Raw genomic sequence first — 26,605 nt, 5'->3', positions numbered from 1 at the left:
AATGGGAACACATCCACCCCGATCAGCATATGTCGCGGAACAAGGCAGGGATGCCCACTTTCGCCACTTCTTTTTACATTAGCATTAGAACCACTAGCCTGCAAGATTAGCCAAAAACATCCAGAATCTGCCTTGCACTTCCATCTCCGTTCCACGGCATATCCCTGTATGCCGATGATATGGTTCTCTATACACGCCACCCGGACACTAACTTAAACTCGCTCATTAGGAAATATATATTTGATTTAAACAATATTCGGGACTCGGCATTATCTGGAACAAATCATTGGTCATACCACTTACAACCCAACCTGATTTGGACTTTCCGCTACAATGGCACACTGACCCAGTAAAATATCTTGGCATATGGTTACATCGTAACCCAGAAACGGTGATTAAAGAAAATTGTGGTAGAGCCATAACGAAATTAGAAAAGCAGGTGACTCAGTGGATAAAATTGCCATTATCCCTAGCCGACAGGATTGCTATACAAAAGATGATAGTACTGCCAAGATTCTTATATTTATTTATGAATATACCGATTTGGCTTACACACAAACTATTTTCCAAATTGCGATCGGCCATGCAGAGACTCACATGGGCCTGAAACAGGAGAGAGTGGGTTGGAAAACCTTAAACCAAACCATACCACCAAGGGGATTTTTGGGGCACCGGACCTTGAGCTATATATTTTCTGCGCACAGGCATAACTCGCCCATTACCGGCTACAGCCACACGCGCACATACCACATATAGCAGTGGAACATGAAAGAGTGTCACTGTCACCACTGATTGCTGATATATCTGACCCATAAAAATACTTTCCGAAAGACAATCCATCCGGTGATCTGTATGCCGCGAGCATGGTACACGCTAGCACATTGTGCACAGAAACTTCCAGTATATGCTCCGGCACTACCCATAGCCCACCATCCACGAATCACAGTTACACAAGAGAAATAACATGCTAACCTTACTGGGAGATATGGGCCTCACTAATATAAGCAAGCTCTTCCCACATAACCGATTTATCCCGCAAGATGAGCCGTCTGTTACGCGCACCGGGGACACTAAAGATATTTGCCTATTTATGGCTGCGCATGCCAGTCAAGGAGCTACCCGACATTTCCGTACGAACCACCCCAGCTCCATGCACTACAAATCCTACTAAAAGCACATAAGCGGCAGGTCCTGGTATCACACTTGTATAATGTACCACAGGGGGAACAGTATCAGACTCAGAATAAATCAATCCAGAGGTGGAAGGAGGCGATATGTGACCTTATAGATATAGTAGATTGGGATTATAGTTGCACGCAACTGCATCTGCTGACTTCCAATTGTAACCTGCGCATTATTCATTTAAAATTTTTGCATCAAATATATTATACTCCAGTAAAATTATATAAATATGGTCTTCGCCTAGATGATAAAGGTCACAGATGCGGAGCTTCTAATGTAAACTTTATGCATATGGCATGGTCTTGTCCCCCTCTTCAAGACAACTGGGAAGAAGTTACCAACAATCTTACAATTATGTTATCTCATACCAAATGCCCCACTAATATATCTGTTGGGATCAGGCTAGGGCTGGCCAAGAGACAAAAGCTTCCGACAGTGGTGCTGCTGTTGGCCAAGTAGCATTGAGATGAGGTAGCAGACGCCCACCTCGATTTAAAGATTGGGCCACAGATAGGTCATACTGTAAAGAGACATTGGAGATATATGCAGAAGAAATACTGCAGGCCTCCAGACCAAGAGACTTTTGGGAACCCCTTGGCTAATATCTTAGATCCACACAGGGGGATACCAGAGTACCTCCCAGTGCACCAACTTGAGCCTGATTTAGCGGAACTGCCCGGACTGTTTCAGTGACATGTTAGAGGCGTAGACACAAGTTAGTTGCAAAAAGTATAATTTATGGCAAGTTTATTCAATAATGGTCCTGTAGATGGATAAATAAGCTACAATGCAGCATTGTATGGACTATGCATTTGCAGGATTGCTAGGCCTTTGAGATGTGTTATGTACCTTTGTTTTTTCTGTACCCTCTCCGCTGACTAAGGAAAATAAAGAATATAAAAAATAAAAAAACATTTCAGTTCACCTGGAAGCACACTTAAGTCAGATCACTACTCAAAAAACCCTCAGCTGACACCCGTGAACTCAAAAACTACCAGCCAATCTCCCTACTTTCATTACCAGCAAAGGTACTGGAAAAGATCATCAACAGCCACTCATGACACACCTGGAGCAGTACCAGCTACTCAACACCTCCCAGTCCAGATTTCACAGCAATCGTTGCACCGAAGCTGTGCTTATCACAACTAACGACGACATCCAAACCCTCCTCGACCAAAAAGAAACAGCAGTTCTGATCCTCCTTCAACTCTGTATAGCCTTCAACGTCGTATCCCACCACCCACCGATCGAAAGACTCCACCACATCAGCATCCAAGGGGACATGCTTAGATGGATACCCTCCTTCCTCACCTGAAGAACCTAGTGGATCCACCATTCACCCATGTAACTCCGGACCATCACTTCACTTCCAGAATTCAGAATGACCTCAAGACCTGGCTGTTCGAATAAACCTTCGGGACCTGCAGGCGCCTAGGTACCCTTTTGGGTGAAAAGCTGTGCTTCAAAAATCCTGGTTGATTGACTGATTTAAATTGCTTCAAGTTCCCCTGTAAAGCATAATAATGGGCTTGATGAAACAGTTTCATTTTTCAAAGAAAATATTTGTGTCAAAGTAGGAAGGTAGTAGACTGAAGAATGAAGAGATCTGCTGGTCTCTGTTGAACTTCTTTATTCACAACACCACTCATTGTCTGATGAATTGGGCCCTGGTAACATTAGTATGGGCGGATAAGTGGAAGGGAACCCTGAAATGATCACATCAGTCCAATTTAATGTGGTCAACAGGTTTACTCGCAAACTTGTTTGACGATAATGAGATAAAGGAAAGACATCTATGTTTGATATGATGTAGGACGACGTTAATAGCTGAGAGAGAGGTAATTTCACAAGTAATCAAGTGCGATCACCTTTACCATTGCAATACACCTCCAAGAAGGATATTATCAAAATGGAAACAGAGGTTAAAAGCAATGAGTTCAAAGTGTTCCTTTAAAAAGTAATTGCACCTGGAAGGATACTAGATTGTGACAAGTCTCATTCTGCTTACTGCGGTGAGAGAGTTCCACTAGGAGGAATTCAAAGGAGAAAAAAATGGAGCAGGAAGAAACTAGATTAATTTTGTATATCACAGCAGTCATACCTCATTTTAATGGGCAATGTTGTCTTCAAGTGAAGTATTTGGTGGAAGGTGGCAACAATGTCAATAAGAGTGTGAGAGTAGTGATTTAACCAAGTTTCCTTTCAGATAAGAATATTAAAATTCTGGTCTAGTATACCAGCTGAGATACTGATGCAATTAGAGGTTGTAACCTGGCATTAGATGGGCATGCTGTTTAGAGAAGGGGAGAGGTTAGAGTCAGAGGAGAATGCCTTATTTGAGACATTTACCTTGAGATTCACAGGACATGGTCTTCTAATGGAAGACTGAGATTTCCTGAGACACTAGAACCCCAAGGGATAAATGAATACGGGGGTCAGAAGTGGACAAAAGATGAAGAGAAAGCGGAGGGATAACACAGGGAGAGGAAGTGGGCACATGGAGCAAAGCTTAAGGTCAGCAGTGTCAAGGGAAGCAAATGAGTTGAGTAAATAAGGGAGAGGTGTTGCCTTAAACGAGAACATCCCTGGGTAAAGACATTTAATGTATCAACAATATTCTACAGGTATGAACAGAAATTGGGAAGCGTAAAAATATCAGAAGAAAATGAAATGAAATTAAATGAAAGGTATTTGTAGAGAGCATGGCTTCCATGAGGTCTCCCAGCGCTAAGGAACTGTTGTGGGAGTGTCCACTTTAACTGGATGTGTGGAAAATAAATACAAACTTGGTGAACATTATCGGCGCCATCTTGCCCCTTTTCCAAGCCCATTCGTGCGCGTAAGCGGCAGCCATTTTGAGCACCATGGCCTCCCTGCCCCTCGCTGATAGCCAGCGCGTCTCTCTCTCTCTTAACCTCGCAAGCATTCCCCCACACACTGACAACCCCCGCTCTCTCATGCCTAGGGTCATAAACCCCTCTTCAGCGCAGCTTCACCACTGAATCCCATCCTGTTCCCAGCGCGACACCTCCCCTCATTCCTTCCATGGCCTCAAACCCTTTTGATGCAAACCCCTTTTCCTGTGTCCCCGTTTGTCTTCCCTGTTCCCAGGCCGCCACCTGGCTCTGCGGATACTGTTTATTACCCCGTACAGTAGGAAGCTTCCCCTCCCCATCAAAGGACCCCCGAACCGATCAAAGCCCCCACCCCACAAGATCCGATCAACCCCATGCATTCCGTGAATCGGCGGAATGCCCTGCTGTGCGACAACCATCACCTGTTGTGACCGGGGTGGGGAATCCAACTGTAAATGTATGTGGGAACGGGTCTGAAGGGGAGATTCCGAGGATGTTCTTTCAAGTACTAAAGTATTGCGAGAATGTGTTATGTGCAATAAAGGTCATAATCCCTAGTATAAGAGGCCAGGCCTCAGAGATGTGGTTAGAGCACCTCGTGACGATACTTGCTGTCTGAATTGATGTGTTCTCCTCCGGAGAGAATAAAATCCTCGTTTCCTGCCTTCCAGTCTCCAGCGCCTGCTTCTTCATTGATTAATATTGGTGGGTCATAGAGGCGATACCGCCGGGCAACATAAAAGGGTCTTTGGTTACCGGTTGTCTTTGGAACCCTTTTTAACAATTGGCGTCCCAAACGTGGGGCCCATCAGCGACTCGTGGATCCAGTGGGAGAGGTCCTGACGACAGAGTGAACGACTGCAACGATCGGAAGGTACCCTGTCCGATAGACCCTCGTCTGACAGCCGATCATCCGAACTTCACTGGTTCCGAACAGACCTCTCTCGAGTGATCTGCGGTCCTGACTGGGAACCATCAGGAGTGCCACGAGAAGTACGAAGAGAAGAGGACGATCGGGCGCTGGATTCGGAAGACGAGAAACTGTCCATGCGGTCCGGGTAAGGTCGTGTAAACACGACGAATTGCGAAAGTGATAGATAATTGAAAATAATTGATAATTGTTGAGAAAATACTAGTATTACTCTTTGTTAATTTATTGGAGATTCACTGTCTACAAACGGAGAAACAACAGGCTCTCCCTTTATAAACAGCGAAGGATAGGTACGCACCCGTCGGACCTATCTTTCTCCCCCACTGAACAATTGCCCCTTCCCCCCATTGATTAACTGTTATAGATTGTTTTCTGGAGATTCTCTGTCTGCAAACAGGGAAAAATAGGTCCCCTCTTTACAGATAGTGAAAGGGTAGGTGACGCGAACCTTTGCGAGCCTACTTATTCTCCCCATTGACCATATTGATTTTTTATTTTTGACCTAACGTTGATTGATTGCTCAGAATTGGTTCATGAGGTATTCACTACGTGCAAACAACGTAGAATAGAAATATTCTGTCTAGTCTTTGCGTGCAGTGATAAGATAGGTAGTGCTGACTATTATCCCATTGTGATCCGTCATGCCTGTCTTCTCCCCACTGGTTAGTAGCCTGTTTAACCCGGACCGCTTATTAGAGATGAACCATCCGGCTCCGCTGGAAGGCACCCCTAATAAGGACATGTTCATGAAGCATGGATTAATTGCTATAGCCTATAGTGAGCTGTGGCATAAATATACGAAAAGGGATCGAGAAAGACAGTGGCCACTGAGAGGATCCTTTGATCTCGACAAAATAGAAACGGTAGAAATAGCCCTTCGTAGGAATGAAACAACACCTATTATGCTCGATAGCCTCGGTATGTGGCGCAAAGAAGCTGCACGACGAAGGGAAGGCGACGAATTTAGAAAAGGTGAAGGGACACGACGGACAACCCTCCAAACGTCTAGTAGGCAAAGGGAAGGGCCAGCGATGGCACAGCCCCGAGGAGTAGACATGAAAAGCGAACGGTGTAAAGGGATGTGCCGACAAGCCAACCCCGGAACACAACGACCCGAAGGTAATCCCCCGACATTACGCACAGGACGGACAGATTTAAAACAAAACCAATGTGCTTTCTGTAAATGTCTTGGACACTGGAAAGCCCAATGCCCGACTCTGCAAAGCATAGGTAAGAATGGAGGGTTGACAGAAAGGACGGACCGACAGAAAGGAAAAAGACGTGAGATAAAAACCAATCAGACTAGTGCAGACAGAACAGACAGGACCACCCCGTTTGATTATGCTCGGTGGCACAGATTTCGTCAGGCCAATTTTAACGACATGTTAGAGTTCTGGGACTGATTGCTCTCTGTTGCCCCCCCCACTCTGAAAAACAAACACGACTGCAGGTCAGTGTAAACAACCCCCCCGTTAGAGAAAAGACTCAAGAAAGCCAAGCGTCTATTATATAACTTAGGATTTAATTACGGTAAAACACACAACCAACAGTAAATAGAATAACTAGTAGAACTCTCTAAAAAGCAAACTTGACTAATAGGAAAAATACAAAACATGTTATGCTCACTCCGGAAGTCCTCGAAATGTAACAGTTCGATGGTCCCGCCCATCCGAAACACATAGCACGTGTGGGGCGGGGCCTGCCAGCAACCATGGGCCAAAAAGAGATCGCTGGCGAGAAGGTCCTGGAGGCTCCACCAAGCAGGCAATGAAATGGTCTTTCCATACTATCCTTCCAGGGATGGCGTCCCCCGGGCCGCGAGTAGGGAGGGGGCGGCTGCAAATGACCCCCTCCCTCGTATCTTCTGGTCCGGCCATCACGAATTCCTCCATCGAACGGATGCAGGGTGGGCAGGGAGGAAGAGGCGACGCGGACGAGCCTCTTCCACCTCCACAGGTAGGAGGCTTCCCTGCCCTGGCCCGACGCCGATGTCCTCCATCCGGGCGACGGCCATATACCTACGCTGCACAGGAAATATAATGCCCGGCTGGTATATTTCCGCAACACAGGACATACAATGCCCGACTGGTATATTTTCTCAGCACAGGACATACAAGACCCGGCTGGTATACTTGCGTAGTACAGGACATACAATGTCCGACGGGCATATTTACGGAGCACCGGATGTACAGTGGTCCCCCAAGAGTCGGAATCAGGGGTGTAGGGTGGTCATCATGTGCGCCCCTGATTCCAAGGGACGGCGTAGGATGCGCCGGGAGAGAAAGACGGCACGGACGAGCCTCCCTCACCTCCCCAGATGAAGGCTCCACTGCTGCACCCTGGCGCCCCGAACCAAAATGTCCTGCTCCAGCAACATGATGCTCTGTCTTTCGCCATCACAAGAAGTTTCTTCCACTCCTGATGGATACGGCAAAGGTGGCTGCCACAGGGTCTCAAAATGGCGCCTGGGCCCTCGAAAGGCGGGTCTAGGCCGCTGGAGTAACTTTGTCCGAAATTGCAACTCGGGCACTTGCCCACCCGGGCGCAAGCCCCCACCATCGACAAACATCCCCTCGACTTTGAAGATTCTACCAAAGTCCCAAGAGCCCTCGGCCCCTTCAGGCTTCCGGTGAGGAACAGTTGCATTGATCTCAAATGAAATAACCACGGCACAGCAACAAGATGGCGGTGCTCTCGTGTCTGCATCAGCTTCCGTCTGAACCACCCAGGAACATTATGGACTAACGAACTTGAGTAAGTTCCGGCTGAACATCAACATGACCCGGTAAGAAAGACTCTATCCCCCTCCCTCTCTTGATTGACGGTCCACACCACCAGCCCCTCTGTTAGCACAGTTTTTTGAACTGCCGAAAGGGACTCTGGTCCAACCGCCAATTGTCGGGGACATTTTTTCCTCTGATGCTACTTCCGGATTAAGCCGGCCTCGCCCAAAATGGCGCCGGTATCAATGGAAACTAACGGATGCCTCGTGGTATTCCTTAGCTAATGAAACTTGATGTACTAAGATATATATATATATATATATATACGAACCATTGCGCACTCAATGTTAGAGGGAGGAGGGTTCACTTGGCGAACATTTGAGAAGGGTTCCGTAAAATGTTGATTTCAATGAACAATTTATTTCTGATATTTGTTGTAACTGATACATAACGCCGCCTATGATGCATACCCACGGTTTACATCTAGAAAATGTGATTATGATGAGCTTGGCTGTGTTTCCATTTATGAACTGAAATGCCCCTGATTCCTTCGTCACGCAATGAAATGTTTTTGGTTACTTGCAAATAATTAATTAGACCTTTTTTCACATGTTCTTGTGTTACAAAAACCCCCTACTGTATGTGCTTCCATCGACGACATATCAGGCCAAAATATGAATTGCGCTCTCACATTTTACGTACTGAATAATTCTACAAATAAAGGTCTTAAAAAGCTATGGATAGGCATCGCATACTTTTGTGAATACGGGTATCGGTGGGAGGGTTTTTCTGTACGCAACTGTTCTGCTCTTTTTTTAAGGTTATCCGAGAAATGGTTGTTCGGCCCTGGGTTGATGGTCGAATCAAAGGTATGATACGCTGCCTCCAAGATATGCGACTAAGCTCAGGAACTGACGTATGAAGAAGGACCTTGACCTCTGAGAATGGGTAAAGTAAAACGGTGTAATTGATAAAATGATATAAGGATATGGTGGTCGAAGGTATTAAGGTACAGGGTTGAACGGAGAACTGATATGCCTTAGAACATCACAGCTTTGGGAATGATTTAGGGATCCCGATGGCCGGATACATCTACAAAACCGGGTACCTCACGCTAGGCACCTCTGATTCCTCTTTTTAGCGTTTTCACTACACACGATCCTTAATACCATCCTCGAACCTCCCCATGAACAACCTATCACATTGCCTGCCCCCATGACTTTAGGAAACCAGAACCCTAAGGGATTATATCCCGAAGAGATAAGTACGAGTATGTGGTAAGTAAAGGACTTTCGTGCCCATACATTTGATGTGTTCGAATGTTGTCCCCCTACCTCCCCTTTTCCCCCCTTTTTCCCTCTGCAGGTTACATTAGAATCCCGATTAGAGTACCATAAGGGATCTGGAACCACGTCACGCCCGATGCATGAAGACGGACTAGCGCTGCAAAACGACACAACAAGGACGCTCTACCCAATGCACGACCTTTTTACCTGATCTAATGCTCTTCTGTCCCCAAACTGCATGCTTTCTACATCCTAACACAGACCCAAAACGTCTAAACGTTAGGTAACACACTGAATAGCCCTAACAATACACGGTCATTCCCCATGTCACACGTGTACTGTTTGGCCTATTGTCTGTCTCTCTCTCTCTCTCTCTCTCTCTCTCTCTCTCTCTCTCTCTCTCTCTCTCTCACTCACTCTTCCACCCCTCCACACTTTCCCTCTTCCTAGCAACTGGCACCTAATTGGCGAACCTGGTGCACCTCCTGATTGGCCCCAAATACCACAAGTATTTGCACAAATTTGTCCTAAATAAAATTGTATCGGTACCACGTTACTACCTCTCCCTTTCTGCTAAAAATATGGATGAAAATTAAATTGACCGATAGGAAAGGGACAGGTAAGACGACTAAGGTTCCCTAAATTTGACCCACCCTCAGGGAACTATTTGTCAGTGGCCTCTATGATAAAATGTGTCTGTGGTAATGCGACCATCCCCATTGCAAATTGTCTCCGTACCCCAAGCTGTAAGAAATGATCGAGACACCCCCATCTACCCAAAATGCCCCCAGTTTGTGTCAGCTGCCCTGAACGAGAGCCTGAAAAACGCCCCCTGCTCTAATTCACTGTGTCCCTAATTGTTGTCCATAAGATCCCTCCTTCCCCGAGGATAAGTTTAATAATTATTGCAAACCACCCCTCCCGAGTTTTTGTAGTAACCAGGTTGCGAGGATTTTTATAGAAAGTTAGAAAGATGTATGCAAAGCTAAAAATTAGATCGAAAATCGAAAGACCTTGTTGCTGTAAGCCTTGCTGAAAATAAGATGTTTTTTTTGATGTAATGAAGACTTGTTTAGCCTATGTTCATCCCTCAGAAGGATGCCTATCAGACTATGGTGAATAGCACGTTGCACTTTTTGTAAAACACAAGGCCCTGAAGACCAGCCTAGCTTTTCAAGACTTGTACTAGGGAAGTGGGTCTCTGCCAGAAGAACTGACATCTACTATAATAGACATATGACAAATGAACGTAATAATCATCAAAGCGTCAAAGAATTAGCCAACAAAAGGAAGTTGTAAGGAATCCAGCAAACCCATCATCAATTGTTTATACGTCAGTCGCAAGAATCTCCAATGTAGCGAGTGCTTACCCCAGTTGCTTGGTGTTGGGAGAGAAATAGACTTATGTAATTACCTTCTTCTGCAATATCTCTAAAGACTGTCTTTTCAAAACTCATTTAAGGGTATCACTGTCGGAGGAGAAAGAGACCGGATGTGGGAGCACGCGGCCTGACTGCGGATTGTGGAACATCAGCGACGGAGGCCGAGGCGAGACCACAGCAGTAAGGAGACGCCGGACGGGGCATTGTTTCAGACAAAGCTAAGGAAAGGGCTGACCTGAAGCCCCTGCTATATGATCAACGTGTGCCAAAAGCCCCCGCTCTCTGAACATGGTTACGGACTCGCCTGTCGCAAAACTCTCCGCCTCCCCCTGATCTGTTCCCGACTTGGCCTTGCTCCATCCCCCCCTCCTCCGACCTACCATAAGGACTGTTCACACCCGCACCTTTCCATCCGAACTCCCAAGTTCCTCCAAATCCTACTGAGCTACCCAGAGAAGAGTACTCCTTGCGTCAGAAAGGAAGGAACTCCGACTAAGTAGACCACGGACTATGTTAAAACCCAGAACGGTGACCTAGAACTCCACCAAGGGTCGCCCCCGAAGAAAAGATAAACAAAGTCTGTGGTTCTGCCCGCTACCAAGCACCTTGAAGATGATGGAAGCAACAGGAAATGCCCACCACAGGGACTCAAGAAACGAACAGATCTCACAATTCTGGAACAATTGCATTTTCCATTGCAAATCTATGCTCTGCATTACGGAAGGAGATGCACCTGCTCCAAAACCGTAACGCATTCCTCCTACGAGGTCTGACGAAAACCAAACAGAATGCACCCCTACCCGCAGACCCCCAACGACTCAATCCACATGAACATTTCTGTTGATAGGTAATCCAGGTGCTCAACAGTGCCGACAGAAGACGACAAAGGACAACGAGAACTCTGATATATATTTTTGCTGTATCTCATCTCTCTCCCAACCACCATTGGACTGACTATGCATCCGCCGTATACAAAAAGGACTTACTTATATGATAACTTACCAGTTCTTATTCTATGATCTGTACCCAACGCCCTCACTACGTAATTCTAGTCTGATATTGCATTACGATGACTTTTTCTGCAACCAACTTAACGATGAACCCGCCTACTAAAATGATGAGATTTTTCAATATGATGTTGATAATGTGATGTTTATGTACAGTTCTTTCGCCTAAGTCCCCTCTCCCTTACTTATGATCGCTGCATATAGGTGTAGATAGGAAATAGGCCAGCAAGATGTCTTGGAAATGTTAAAGGGAGGACTGTGGAAAATAAATACAAACTTGGTGAACATTATCGGCGCCATCTTGCCCCTTTTCCAAGCCCATTCGTGCGCGTAAGCGGCAGCCATTTTGAGCACCATGACCTCCCTGCCCCTCGCTGATAGCCAGCGCGTCTCTCTCTCTCTTAACCTCGCAAGCATTCCCCCACACACTGACAACCCCCGCTCTCTCATGCCTAGGGTCATAAACCCCTCTTCAGCGCAGCTTCACCACTGAATCCCATCCTGTTCCCAGCGCGACACCTCCCCTCATTCCTTCCATGGCCTCAAACCCTTTTGATGCAAACCCCTTTTCCTGTGTCCCCGTTTGTCTTCCCTGTTCCCAGGCCGCCACCTGGCTCTGCGGATACTGTTTATTACCCCGTACAGTAGGAAGCTTCCCCTCCCCATCAAAGGACCCCCGAACCGATCAAAGCCCCCACCCCACAAGATCCGATCAACCCCATGCATTCCGTGAATCGGCGGAATGCCCTGCTGTGCGACAACCATCACCTGTTGTGACCGGGGTGGGGAATCCAACTGTAAATGTATGTGGGAACGGGTCTGAAGGGGAGATTCCGAGGATGTTCTTTCAAGTACTAAAGTATTGCGAGAATGTGTTATGTGCAATAAAGGTCATAATCCCTAGTATAAGAGGCCAGGCCTCAGAGATGTGGTTAGAGCACCTCGTGACGATACTTGCTGTCTGAATTGATGTGTTCTCCTCCGGAGAGAATAAAATCCTCGTTTCCTGCCTTCCAGTCTCCAGCGCCTGCTTCTTCATTGATTAATATTGGTGGGTCATAGAGGCGATACCGCCGGGCAACATAAAAGGGTCTTTGGTTACCGGTTGTCTTTGGAACCCTTTTTAACAGATGGATATAGGAATGTTTTCAACTGCTTACGAAAAACCAAATGGTTTTCTTCCAGTCGAATGTGGTCAGGGAGAGTGTTCCATCTTCTGGAGGCCACGTATGAGAAGCGTTGGCCCCCGCTTCTGGTCTTGCAGATTTTCTGTATAGTAGCTAGGCGTTTGTTTGCAGAGCGAAGAGCTCTGTTGGGGTGGTATGGGGCAATGATTGACTGTAGAATTGTCGGGCTTTTCTTGGTCATGATCTTATGGGTGATGCCGAGGACTTTGAATAAAATCCTCTCAGCGACGGGTAGCCAGTGAGGAGAGGGTATAGCTTCTCAGGCTGACTCTCTCTGGGGAATATTCAGAAGCATTCTAGCTGCACAATGCTGGACTGCCTGGAGTCTAATTAATGTGAACCGGGGTGCTCCCGCATAAAGAGGATTAGCGTAGTTCAAGCAGGAAATAAGTAATGCTTGGACCACTAGTTTCTTGGACTCCCAGGTTAACAACGGAAACACTTTTCTCATCATCCGGAGTAAACCAAAGCAGCATCCTGCAACCTTCTGTGCTTGAACTTTCATGTTTAGTTTACTGTCCAGCCAGACTCCTAGACTCTTTATTTGATCTTATGGGGTGGGTGAGGTGCCCAAACAGTTAGGCCAAATAGGAGTGGACACCTCTGGAAGAGGTTTACCCAAGAGCATCACTTCTGTTTTTGCTCCATTTAATTGAAGGAAGGAGCGTTCCATCCAAGCTGAGATATTTTTAAGACAGTTGGCTAGATTATCTGGGTTGTGATCAGGTTGGTTGAGGAATATTATCAGTTGGGTGTCGTCAGCGTATGTGATGATTCAGATGCAAAGGGCTCCACAATTTTGGCCAAGGGACTCATATCAATAATAAAAAGGGTGGGGCTCAGAGATGAGCCCTGTGGCACCCCACAATTCATAGGAAAGCTTTTGAAGGTGGAATTTTCCTCAAAGACCTGGAATGAGCGGCCCTCAAGGAAGGACTCCAGCTAACTAAGTGCAACCCCCGAAACTCCTGCCTCTCTAATCCTCGAGATAAGCAGGTGGTGGTTCACGGTATCGAAGGCTGCCCTTAGGTCCAGGAGGATAACAGCCGTCGAACCTCCTGCGTCCATAATTTTTCTGGTTTCCTCAGTGACGGCGATCAAGGCTGTCTCTGTGCCCTGCTGGGGTCTGAACCCTGTTTGTGTGGGATGGAAACAGCTGCTCCCTTCCAGATATGAGGACAATATACCATTCACATGTTTCTCTGTGATTTTTGCAATTCCTGGCAGCAAAGAAATGGGGCGATAGTTCGAGAACACTTCTGGGTCGGCTCCTACCTTTTTCAGAAGTGCTCTGACCATGGCTTGCTTCCATGAAGATGGAACCTTGCCTGTGTTTAGGCATAGGTTGAGGAGTTCTAAAATGGTGGGGGAGACTGCGTGAGAGACTAGATTTAGAACGGTAGCTGGGGCCATGTCTTTTGGAGATCCTGACTTTAACTTATTCAAAAGAATTAATAGGGAGTCCAGGCCCATGGGAGGGAAGGCTTCTAAAGTCGTTGCTAATTGTCCCCCCGCAATATGAGTCTGAGTGAGGTTTTGGGCGGTAGTCGGCGAAGGAAAAGTTAGGTATATGGATTGAATTTTTGTATGGAAAAATTCTGCAATGTCATTGCAGCGTTTGAGTGTGTCAGCTACAGCAGGTGCTGGTGGTGTCAGTGTAGTGATTGTTTTTTAAAATCCTAAACAATTCTCGTGGGGCGTTGGCGGCTGAGGATATTTTAGGTTCGTAGTATTTTGCTTGGGTTCTGCGAATTTCCAGTTTATACACTTCCACCGCTTCTCTGTAGATATGCTTTTTTTTCTCCGAAAAGTCTTTCCTCCACTGTCTCTCTGTTTGTTTATATTTGAGTTTAAGTTCTTTAAGGCCGACGGTGTACCACGCTATCTTTTTCAAACCCTTCTTATTGATCCTAAGTTTCTTGGGGGCCACAATGTCTAAAGAGGCATCAAGTCAACCGTTAATTCCTAGGTATTCAGGGTCACCTATTAACGTTGGCCGCGTGTTGTTAAGAATGTTTGCCCAAGACTCTACAGGAATCCTTGACCAATTCCAGCCAGGTTTTTTTGCGGAAGGCTCCGACCACTTACTGGTCGGTGTGGATAAGGTAAGGGTATTAGATAGTGGTCGCTCCAAGGTAAAGGGATTGGGCTACCAACTATTAAGTCGGCATTGGTGAAAATGGGGTCCATTAGATTACCTTTGAGGTGGGTCGGGCCATCCACTTTCAGGTTAAGGGCTAAGGCCCCTAGGTTGTCAACCAGTTCCTCTGTGCTGGAAGAGGAGGCTTCATTAAAGTAAATATTCTGACCTCCCAGAACCGTAAAGTTGGACAGGGAGTTTACTACATTAGCTATATTTTCTGGAAGATCAGTGTTAAAGTTTCCCAGGGCTCCTGGGGGGTCGGTAGATTAGTATCCCGGAAAAGGTGCTGGTTTGTGAGAAGCCGATTGCAAAGGAGAGGCTTTTACAGTCACAGATCGACCCCTCTTTTAGGCTGCAGCTGAAGTTGTCCCTATATAAAATAGCGAGACCTTCTCCTCTGTTACTTGGACGGTCTTGCCTTATTATGGAGTAGCCTGGTGGAAGAGCCTGGACAACCACTGGGTCTGAACAGTTGTTGAGCCAGGTTTCTGACGGGAACAATATGTCAGGGTTCTTTTCCTCCAAGACTAGCCAAATTTCAGTGGCATGCTTGGTCATAGACCGGCAGTTGAGCAGAAACATTTTGAAACTTTGGGTGGGTGGAGGGGTCTTCTCATGTGGGTTCTCTGCGTGGAGGACTAGAGAGCAATGTGGGCATTTATCTGTCAAGAAGGGGAGCCCAAGGTTTAGGTGACATGTCTGTGTACCTCTAAGGCCCTTCAGCTGAGAGGCCGTATAGCGCTGGGGCGCCCCCTCCCGAGAACCAGGGGTTGTGGCCCCTGGTCCCGGTCGGGCGCAATGGGCTTGCCTTTGGCGTGCCCGCTGAGTGTTTGTCTCATGCTGGGTTAAGTACTGAATCCCTGCCGTCTAGCGCTCACGCGTTCGACGTGCCAGGGGGGTGTGTCAGGTCGTGTGTGTGTCCGCCCTCCACTCAATCAGCGTCAGCTGTGGTGGACCGGGGTCTCAGCACACAAGCCTGAGGACAAGTCCAAACAAAGTGCCTGCTGAGAGTTGGTAGCAGCAAACAGGTAAAAAAATACAGTGCAGTTCAATTTAAAAGAAGAATTTTGTATTTTAAAAGCAGAACAGCGCTAGCAGCACTCCCAGTTATCCTAGAAGGACAACAAAGGATGATACTAGATCAGGAGTCAGAAGAAGCTCCAGGGAAGGACTGAGTAGGCATAAGGGAAACCAACCAATACATTTGAGATGGAGGATTCATTCTGAAGAGCCATGCACACAGTGTGGATGACAGTGGCGGCTGGTCCATAGGGGGCGCAAGGGCGGCGACCTCCCATCACCGGCACGCAGGAGAGATAAGCTACTCTCTGCATTTACAGTCTCCAGAAATGCAAAAGGACGAACTGACAGATTTGTCAGTTCGTTTTGCTTTTATTTCTGAGTAGGTGTCAATGAAGGGCACAGAGGAGCAACACAGGGCAGGGGGTGCTTCAGGTCCTTGTTTTGCGCATGTGTGAAGAGCGCTTTTGATTTCAGCCCTCTTCACACATTAGCAACCCATAGATTTGCTGCGCATGCGCTTTGCAGCGCAGCATGTCTTAGAATGGATGTATACATGGGCAGTGAGACAAAATCGCCCCAGGCCCTATCAGGAGTCAGGATGGAGCAGGGGTGACAAGAGCGTTAAAGCTCAGCTCTAATCTGATTCCTGATACGACTGTGATAAGCACGTTCCTGGTGCTGCAATTGAAAGACCGAATGGAGCCATTCAAGACGTTCATAAAGAAACACGCAGGTAAGTAAACAATGGAAATGAATCCTTCATTTTGATTTAAAAACATTTCCAATAACTTTGAAGACCATGCGTTCCTCGGATAACAGCTTCGCAAGGGTGGCCCAAGGTCAGGGGGGACTTGTATGCTTCCTTACATCATAAAAAGGCAGGGAAGTGTGCATTAGCAGGGATGGACTTTTGGTATGGTTTAAAAGACATGTTTGTATTAGTTCATTTAAGCTTTTCTTTAAGTGTGCGCAGAACGAATTTCAATTGCTGCTACTCTTGACTTGTGTGCATTGCGCAGCTACTGTAGGTATCTGGTAAGAATGGGCTGAAAATTCGTTCCGCTCGCGGAATTTGCGGATTTTCCGCGATTTCGCAATCCGCGAATCTTGCGAAATCGTGGTAAAATCCGCTTATCAGCAGGGACGAATTTTCAGCCAAGCACTTACAGGGTTACAGCAGCAGGTGCAAAAGTTGAAGCTAATTTTTTGTAACCTTTTACAAAAGGGTTACAAAGAAATTAACTTCAACTTGGGCACCTGCTGCTGTAAGCCTGTAAGTGCTTCCTGGCGCCTCGTTGCCTACTTGCAACTATTCTCTGACCCTGCTCTGACCTTTGAAGCAGGGTCAGAGACTAGTTAAAAGTAGGCAATGAGGCGCCTGTCACGAAAATAAAACCTCAACAGGAAGCACTGACAGATATAAAAACAAGCATTTGCAATGCAATAGGTCTCGCATTAGGAAAGTTTGAGCTATTGGGTCTTGTAAATGACAATTTTTTTTATTTATGTGTTGGTTTTGAAAATAACTAAATTAATAGCTGTCATTTACAATGCCAATAGTTATAACTTTCACAAATGTGACACCTATAGCATTTGTAATGCAACATGTTTTGTATTTACGTTGACTTAGATGTATTGGTATTACAAAGGCTTTTAATTTTTTTCAAATAATTAATACTTAAATAAAAGTGATTTTAATTTATAATGGCAATAGCTTAAACTTTTGTAAATAACTTTTGTGAAGATTATGTTCAGTGTATTTTATTGTGACGAAAATCCAAGAACAGAAGTGAAATATTAATATCTTTTTGTGACATTTGTAATAAAGCTTGAAACATTGAGAGAACATATTTGAACCAGTTGTTGTTGAATGGTTGCGCAGATTGATGCTGTAGTGGTGCTGTGGTGGTGCTGAGTGGTAATGTGGTGGCGCTGAGTGGTGCTGTGGTGGCGCCGAGTGGTGCTGTGGTGGCGCCGAGTGATGCTGTGGTGGCGCTGAGTGATGCTGTGGTGGTGCTGAGTGGTGCTGTGGTGGTGCTGAGTAGTGCTGTGGTGGTGCTGAGTAGTGCTGTGGTGGTGCCGAGTGGTGCTGTGGTGGTGCTGAGTGGTGCTGTGGTGGTGCTGAGTTGTGCTGTGGTGGTGCTGAGTGGTGCTGTAGTGGTGCTGAGTGATAATGCGGTGGTGCTGAGTGATAATGTGGTAGTGCTGAGTGATGCTGGGGTAGCGCTGTGTGATGATGTGGTGATGTAGAGGGCAGAAAGGCACAAAAAGCAGTCGGGCAGAAGGGCACAAAAACAAGGGAAAAACGAGTTTAACAGAGGCAGAAGGGCACAAAAAAACAGTCCGTTAGACTGTTTAAAGTGCCCTTGGCAGAAAAACAAGGGAATAACAGGGCAGAAGGGCACAAAAAACAAGTCTAACAGGGGGCAGAAAGGCACAAAAACGAGTCTAACAGGGGGCAGAAAGGCAGAAAAACAAGGGAATAACAGAGGGCAGAAGGGCACAAAAAACGAGTCTAACAGAGGACAAAATGTCAGAAAAACAAGGGAAAAACGAGTTTAACAGAGGGCAGAAGGGCAGAAAAACAAGGGAAAAACGAGTTTAAGAGAGGGCAGAAAGGCAGAAAAACAAGGGAAAAACGAGTCTAACAGAGGGCAGAAGGCAGAAAAACAAGGGAATAACAGGGCAGAAGGGCACAAAAAACAAGTCTAACAGGGGGCAGAAGGGCACAAAAACGAGTCTAACAGAGGGCAGAAGGCCACAAAAAACGAGTCTAACAGGGGGCAGAAAGGCAGAAAAACAAGGGAATAACAGAGGGCAGAAGGGCACAAAAAACGAGTCTAACAGAGGACAAAATGTCAGAGAAACAAGGGAAAAACGAGTTTAACAAAGGGCAGAAGGGCACAAAAAACGAGTCTAACAGGGGGCAGAATGATTCCCGCCCTGCGCGTTTGTCCACGAAGATGCCACCGTTTTGTGCAATACCTCTACTCAACTGGAGTACTTTCTACTGTCTAATCAGTAAGTGCTCCCTCGTTGGCTAAATGTATAGGGGCAGACTTACAATAACTGGCGCATCCCCAGGGATGCGCCAGTTATTGTGCGCCGCAGCTCTGCCAACCATGGTCCGCCGCATTTACAATGCGGCGCACCATGTGGCAAAAACGGCACAGATGCGTCACGCATCTGTATCGTAAAAGCAGCGCATTGCTGGAGCTGCATCGCAAACGCGTCGCAGCTTCAGCAATGCTCTGGGGGGCCCTATCTCCCCAATACTGCGTCAAGCCTTGCGCCTGCTTCAAGCAAGCGCAGGGTTTTGATGCAGCATTGGCCTAAAAGTGACTGAGTGAAATCTTGTAGATTTCACTCAGCCACTTTTAGGAGGCGTTCCTGCGCAGGAACGCCCTCCCCTGCGCCGGATCGCCTCCTGATGGCGCAGGACTTTACAACGTGACGCATTTCTCAGATGCGTCACGTTGTTAATACCCAGCACCATGGCGCATCTTTTGTGCTGCCGCTGCGTCACAAAAGTGACGCAACTGCGGCGCAAAAGAGGCGCAAGCGGCTTGTAAATCTGCCCCATAGTGCTTTTACTACACTGTAGCTGCGTAAAGGGCCAGAAGATGTGTCTCCAGTGACCATGTGTGCCTGTGCTACACATCTTCTGGCCCTTTACGCAGCTGCAGTGTAGTAAAAGCACTATACATTTACCCAATGAGGGAGCACTTACTGAATTAGCCAGTAGAAAGTACTCTAGGGCAAATCGCAAAAAAAAATGCGATTTCGCGAGAAAATTTGCGAATTCGCTGATTATTTTTGCAATTCCGCAGGAAAATACGCGAATTCACGGAACGTGAATTCGCAAATTTCGCCCATGCTTAGTATCTGGTGACAAGACACTCGTTTAGCGTGTAGGAATTGATATCATTGTGGTTTAGCCTATTTCAAAGCATTCTTATTATTGTTTTGGTAGATAGGAAAAGTGCGAGTCATGATCAGGAGTTGATTTGCCCAAGATCAAACAATTTAAGTAGTGAAACTGACTGTTGACCACCTAAATGCTCTATAGTATGTTTTTCTTTCGTCTTCACATAACCTGTAAAGCGCTTTGATAGGTCTAGCTAGCGCTATATAAAACTCAAATAATAATAATTATAATAATGAGACGTTTAGGACTTCTTTTGAAAAATTCCAGGCAGTGAATAGCATTTCATATCATGTGATGGCCCCTCCAGGGTATGTAATGTGACGAAATCACACTGTCAGATTTGACCATCTGAAATGGATATTTTGATAGCCAGTTAACTGGTGCAAAGTGTGCATTTTGTCCTAGTTGCACTCCATTGGAAGGGTTTCATAACTGATAAAATGTCACTTTATTTTCTGGCACACGTCTTCCATGTCTTTTTTAAATGACTTTCCTTGTGTTGGTATACTATAGCCAATGTTTTTTACGACATTATAAATGCTAGCATTTTACCAACAACTGTAATGTGGCAGAAGGAGTCAATAATATTGCAATAAATATGTGCTTGCTTTTTTCCTTTGCAGAGCTTTTACAAATGAGATTCCTAGCTCCAACATTCCCTATTTTTATGATTGATTAAACGAACTTCTTTAATTGGGGGGTGGGGGTTGGGACGACTTCACAGAACCCCCTGACAACAGTCGAGGTCGCACGCTACGCCCATTCACCACAGGTCACCCATCCCAAACTTTTCTGCCCCACTACTTTCAAATGTCACCAGCCGCCACTGGTGTTTAGTTATGTGTGGAATACTAACAGTAGAAGAGATGCAAACCTCTGGGGTCAGTGAGGTCATTTCTTTAAATGCCCGATGATTTGAGATTCGTTTTTCCATTCTTTTTAATACTGACATTGAATAATCAGCCCTGATGTGGACAGCCTGATATCACAAGTATTTTTAGTGGAGGATGTTATAATTGTTCAGTTTTTTAAGAAATTACAGAAGTTATAACAATTATATCAAATGAAGATTATAAAAACGTACACATTGCAATGGTTAGAATCCAGCCAGCCCTCTACTGGCCAGTCCATAGTTTTAGGATCATCCTCGTTATGATTAGTGGACATTGCTCTTCCAAATATTGGCAGTGAATAGCATTCCAGAACTGATTAGCAATGTCCGAATCAGACAGTATTCCACTTCGACCACTTTCTACAAATAGCCAGAAGCAGCATTTGTAGTGTGTTAGTATGGTTATGATACAATAAAGGCGTGCATGCATTAGTAAAAAAAGATTGCTTGGCCTCGTAGACAGATGTTAAAACACAATCATATGGTCATTTTTATTAAAAAGAGGAATACTAATATTTGTAAACCTAAAAAGTTACAGAGTTAGGCTAGAGAATATTAAGAAACAGAGAAAAAAAGTTACGTGATAAGTGAGCAGAAGCTGAAATATTTAGACCTTACCTCATCCTTCATTAGCCGCAAAGTCTTTCAGATAGAAAAAAACAAGAGAGGGAGAAAAAAAATGATAAAAGAAGATCAGTTGAACACCAGAAATCACCAGTAAGTCAAAATAGAGGATAGAAAGCAGGCGTTACCCAAGAATTCTTCCAACATATACAACTCAAAAGATTTTCAGGAATTAAAATATGATTAGGTCATAAATCTCCAACAATCTGAAAATATGGTAGATAATGCATCCAAGCCAGCAATGCAAGTCGAAACTATCAAATTAAGTGCAGAAAACTTGGAAGTCACATCAAAGATTAACTATGTATTCATATTTTATTTACTGCACACTATTTTGTTAAGGTTTAGATTGTCTTCCACAAATACCACATGTCAACACATTTGCAGTGTTATCACCTACGTCTGGTCAATGAAAGATCAGTTGTACAGTAAATACACAAAAGCCAAACATTTGAAACTCAAAGGAGAATCAAAGTATGATTTCAGTCGAAAAAATCTGGCTAGAAGGTAGAGTCAATGTGACCAGTTAACAAAATGTTTCTCGCTTTAATCTCACGGTCAACAATTTGCTGGAAACTGATGTGGAAGGTAAAGAAATAGAAGGGTAAATTCCCATTACACAGGTCTCAGTAACTCCTATGCTTTCTATTAGACTGACAAACATTCCATTCACTTTTTGGACCCCTCCAGGCTCGACATTACCAGCATAATTTTTTTTATATAAGCGTTTTGGAAACCAGACATGCTAGACGGTTCTGCTAAATTAAATAGCACAGTGAAAAGAATGACTGGTTTACAGACTTATTCAAAGTGCGCAAATTAAAATACATAAGAGTTGAAACAATATTTCGTAATATGTGAGAATATATATATATATATATATATATATATATATATATATATTCACTGAAAAAACCATAGGTTATAGACCATATATAGTTAGGGATTAGCATTTACAAAACCTTATTTTACTCACACAAAACCATTGAAATTCGCATATATAGTTAGTTGCACTAACTATATATCGCGCACCCGCAATCCACTGCTGATGAGGTCACATATTACATCATTCATGACATGGTCAGTGACATCACTGATGACATCTCAAATGACATCACTGATGACATCACTGATGACATCGTATATGAGCGTCCTAAGCCCCCCTCAGAAAACCTAGAGGGTCAGAAAGTGTCTACCGTGCCCCCTTCTACCCATTCCGAACATTGTTTCCCCTCCATCTTGTGTCTCAATTCTACCGATACACAAAATGGAGGACTCCCGTAACGCTGCCGGTACGCGTACCGGGGCGCGCACCGGTGAGCGCTCGCTAAAAAAAGGTGGGAAAGTAATTTACAGAAAAACCACTGGAGACACTTTCATCAAATATAGAATAGGCCCTACTACATAGCAGTCCCTACCATTTACCCAAATTTGATGGAATTCCATTGAAAAAATTATGCTGTAGGCCTGACTAAATATCCTGAGGTAAATTACATGACAAAAACACATATGAAGTGTTAGAATTGACAACCAATTAAAATGTTACTTTCATTTTCTACTATTATTTCAAGACATTTGATTGGTTATGTACCTGAATATATATATAAAGAAAGAGAGAGAAACACAGCCATTTTGACTACTACTTCCTGAAGTACATTTCAAGAGCATTTTCACTGTCAACTTTAACTTCTTTTTCAAAGGTAAGATATCATTTAAAAAATTTGAAAGGAGAACTATGTTATGCACTTTAAATTAATTTAGGAAAACGTTTTCAGATAGTTACATACTGTCCCTCTATAAGAGTTAGTCATTGAGAAAGACTTAATTATTTAAATTATTGATTGAGTTAGGCTTCTGTGGTATAATTATGAATTTACTTAGGCTTCATCACAGGCACTTTTTAATAGTTCTACTTCCTGCCTGAAACCATGCACTGCCCAAAGATTACTTCACTGTTAAAAACTCACAAGTACCTGTCTGAACTTAAACCCAACAGTGCCCTATCTCCACTGATATATTTATTTTTTATGCAATTTACAGCAAGAAAATAGAAGCACAGCAAAAAGAAAATACAATTTCATTTCAAATTAAGATTGAAAACAATCCAAACGAAGAAAAAGAAGAACTAGACTTTATGGATGAAACAGTAGACCAAGAATTATTAAAATGAGCTGAAGAATGTGATTCTTGGAATGAAAAGGAGGATATACCTGATGGTTTAATGTTACAAATTCTCTTAGATTTTGAAAAATCAGAACAATAAATTTAAATTTTAAAAGTTAAAATTGTTTGAGACATTATTCTTTTTAATATGAAAATTATGAAATAGTACCCAAAAAGATAAAATATAAAGTGAGACTTAAAATATACTTTGCAACTTTTTTGTGTTACATAGTAAGTTTGCTCATAGTTACTTCCTTTCTCCCACTATATTATCTCCAATGTGTATTTAACATCTCTTTATCATCTCCTGCCTCCATGTTCTTTCTGCTTTCCTCACAGACTATGCTATGAATTCCATATACCACAATAACTTCTGAAACAACATGCAAGATATCTACAATGGAGCCGGTGTATATTTATTTTTAGACTCTGCATTGGTAGCTACATGTTGGTACTTAAATTAAAAAAAAACAAAAAAAAATACAACAGAAAGAACAATCAATTAACATACAATATTTGAACATTCTTTCATTCTTTTTTCCCTATATTACGCTCCCCAGACCGCTTCCCGGTGCGCGTACCGGGCGCCCCCCCCGCAAAAAAAACGATAATAAAAATAATTTTTTTTTGCCTTGCGGGACCCTTTTAAAGCCCCCTCATCAAACCTAGGGGGTCAGGGAGGATGTACTCTGCCCCCTTATGCTCATTTCCCCCTTTGTTTTTGCCACCTCTTGTGTCTCGATCCTACCGAGACACAAGATGGCGGCCGCTCCGGACTGTTTAGAATGTTCACAGTCACCGGGGAGCCAATCCGCTTCTTCTCGCGAAGTTCCGTTACGCGTCAGGTACGCGAACCGGGGAGCTAACCGGGACGCTGTCACAGATATATATATTTTTTTGAACGTTCATTTCTCAAAATCCACTGGAGCACATATCTTGAGACCTAGCAAAGGCACATCGGGCTACCAGTCCCTACAATTTTGTCAAGTTTCATAGAAATCCATTCAGCCGTTCGAGCTAAAAGTGAGTCCAGCCGCCCTATGGAAAACTCAATGTTAAAAACACGCTTTGGGACCCCCCTTTTTTCTCGGCCCCCACTTCACGAAACCCCCCCAAATTTTCATGGGCTGCTCAGAAACAAAATGTGCCATTTTCCTGACCATTTCAGCCAATTTCGTCCACAAACACCAACGTTATTCGACATAGAATTTTCAGAAATCCCATAGGAAAAAAATCCTAACTATATATACCTACTGGCGACTGCAATATAAAACTTTTGTGACAGAACTTCACTAAACGGTCTACACAGCAAATAACAAGAATGCTCTCAGATCACTGATGGCAACAATCAGACCAGTAAACAGTGTAAAACAATTAACAGCAACTTCAGTGTCACCCAGACAAGCAAATTCTAAAGTTTTACACAAGTCTGACTTCGATAAAAAAAACCTGAAAGGCAGCATCTGCAGACTAGTCACGTTCTTAGTTAAATAAAACTTAGTTCACCACATAAGTCTCAGTCAAAAGACTTCAGAACGGTTCCTTGAAGTGACTTTAATCCAACAGTCATAGATATCTAAGATTATAACTTGAAAATATTAATTGTCCAAGTCCTCTTCAAATCAACACCCCCATACATTTCTCAAAACCTCTACCCAAGATCCACAAATCATTAGCAACTACTGACCAATCACCATCCTAGTTACCATAAGAAAATATCTTGAGAAAAAAACATACTTGCCCTACTATAAACATCCACAACATCTACTACAATCTACAGTCAGAACACGAACCAGACTGCTCTACTGGGAATTTGATAAAAAAAAGGAGTATACATTTTAAGGTGAAAGAGGAGACCTCCTTGGATTTCAAAGTGAGAAAAGCATTTTACATTAAAGCTCACCGGTCCTGGATTTCATTCCTAGCTACTGAAGCACAATGACGGACGTACTGAACCACTTCAATCAAGGTCCCACCAAAATAATCTAGTTTACATCAAGGACTTCTCTTTAGATCTCCATGCCCCCCTCCTGCCCTTTCGTAGTCCTATTCAGACACTAGGGGTACTGTAATGATGTGAAGTCCACACGTTGAGTAGAACTTAGTGGTGCTTTAATCCAGGATGTACAGAGAGACCCCACCAGGAGCATCCAACATGGTGCTCAGCCCAGCCAACTGTAATCTGTCAGGCAGATCACCAACATTCTGATAGATGCATCACATGAACATTCTAATAGAGGTAGAGAGAGATAACATAGAGAATACCAAGATACTACAGGTACTCCACATTTGAGTCTCTAGAACGTTTTTTGCATAAATATCCGGGCCAAATTTAAGTTCAAATATATATTCCTGACATTAGGGCTTATAAAGACAGCAAGGGCTTGGCGTGATTACTTTAGAGTGGTCTTAGAAGGTATTCATATATCCATCCAACCATAATTTTACGTTAAAAGAACGTGCTATCCCGTAAACCAGCAAATGGCACCAATGAACGGGTGGCTGGGTTAAAATCAGCCTCAACCGAGATTTTCTAATTGAGTTGAGTGATAAAAATATTTTTAAATGTTTGTAGCTTGTGGTTAACACTTTTTATTTCAGAGTTTAAGACTGTAATCAAATTAGGGGAGAAATGGGTAGCGGAAACAAGAGGGAACCCTGAAACCAATGCATTTTTAAACAGGGGACAAGATTCTGACTATTGTTCATGATTGCCCCATCCCGAATTCTCACAGGATTCATAAAATACTGACCATAAATTGGAACAATGATAAACTGGAATTTAGCTTGTACCTGTACACTTGTGTGCTGAAACTCTATATTTTAAAGTAATATACCTTTACGTTTTGCAGGAACAATATACAACTTTCACAGTTGGCAGGAAATCATACAATTTTTACAAGCCATCAGATAAACCCTGGATTACAAAGAGGATTCATATGGCATTACTTGTCATTGAGAAAAATGGTAGAAAGTGTAGATTATTGAAAACCTTTTCAAAACTGTAACTAAGAATCGGAGTTCAGGTACAGGGAAAATAAGGGACATTTGGCCTCCCGAAGTGTCGCTAAACTGTGAGATGTTTTTTTAACAGTATTATTTTAATTATTTAAAAACAGAAAAATAACTTATAATATTTTAGGGCGATACAACAGGCAATGTCAGTTATAAAGCATACAACATATGACTCACTTAAGGAGCCTAACTTGCATGAAAGGTAGAGTCAGAAGACAGGAGGGAATGTAGTCAAGATTGTTGGTTCTCATCAACCAAACAGAT

At 44.0% G+C, this 26,605-nt stretch overlaps 1 protein-coding gene across 1 annotated transcript in view; it reads right to left on the bottom strand.

Annotated features, from left to right (window-relative positions):
* Positions 1-26,605, bottom strand: part of DIAPH1 (diaphanous related formin 1) — a 1,314,985-nt gene that overhangs the window by 1,047,802 nt on the left and 240,578 nt on the right. Inside the window, exon 2 of the mRNA XM_086931364.1 lies at positions 21,158-21,181. Within this exon, the coding sequence (XP_086787490.1) occupies positions 21,158-21,181 (24 nt within the window). The remainder of the gene's footprint in view (positions 1-21,157; positions 21,182-26,605) is intronic.

Source organism: Lissotriton vulgaris, chromosome 7 (genome assembly GCF_964263255.1).
Source record: "Lissotriton vulgaris chromosome 7, aLisVul1.2, whole genome shotgun sequence".
NCBI classification, from domain to species: domain Eukaryota; kingdom Metazoa; phylum Chordata; class Amphibia; order Caudata; family Salamandridae; genus Lissotriton; species Lissotriton vulgaris.
The sequence above is the reverse complement of the archived record's forward strand: the minus strand, read 5'-3'. Positions and strand labels throughout refer to the sequence as shown.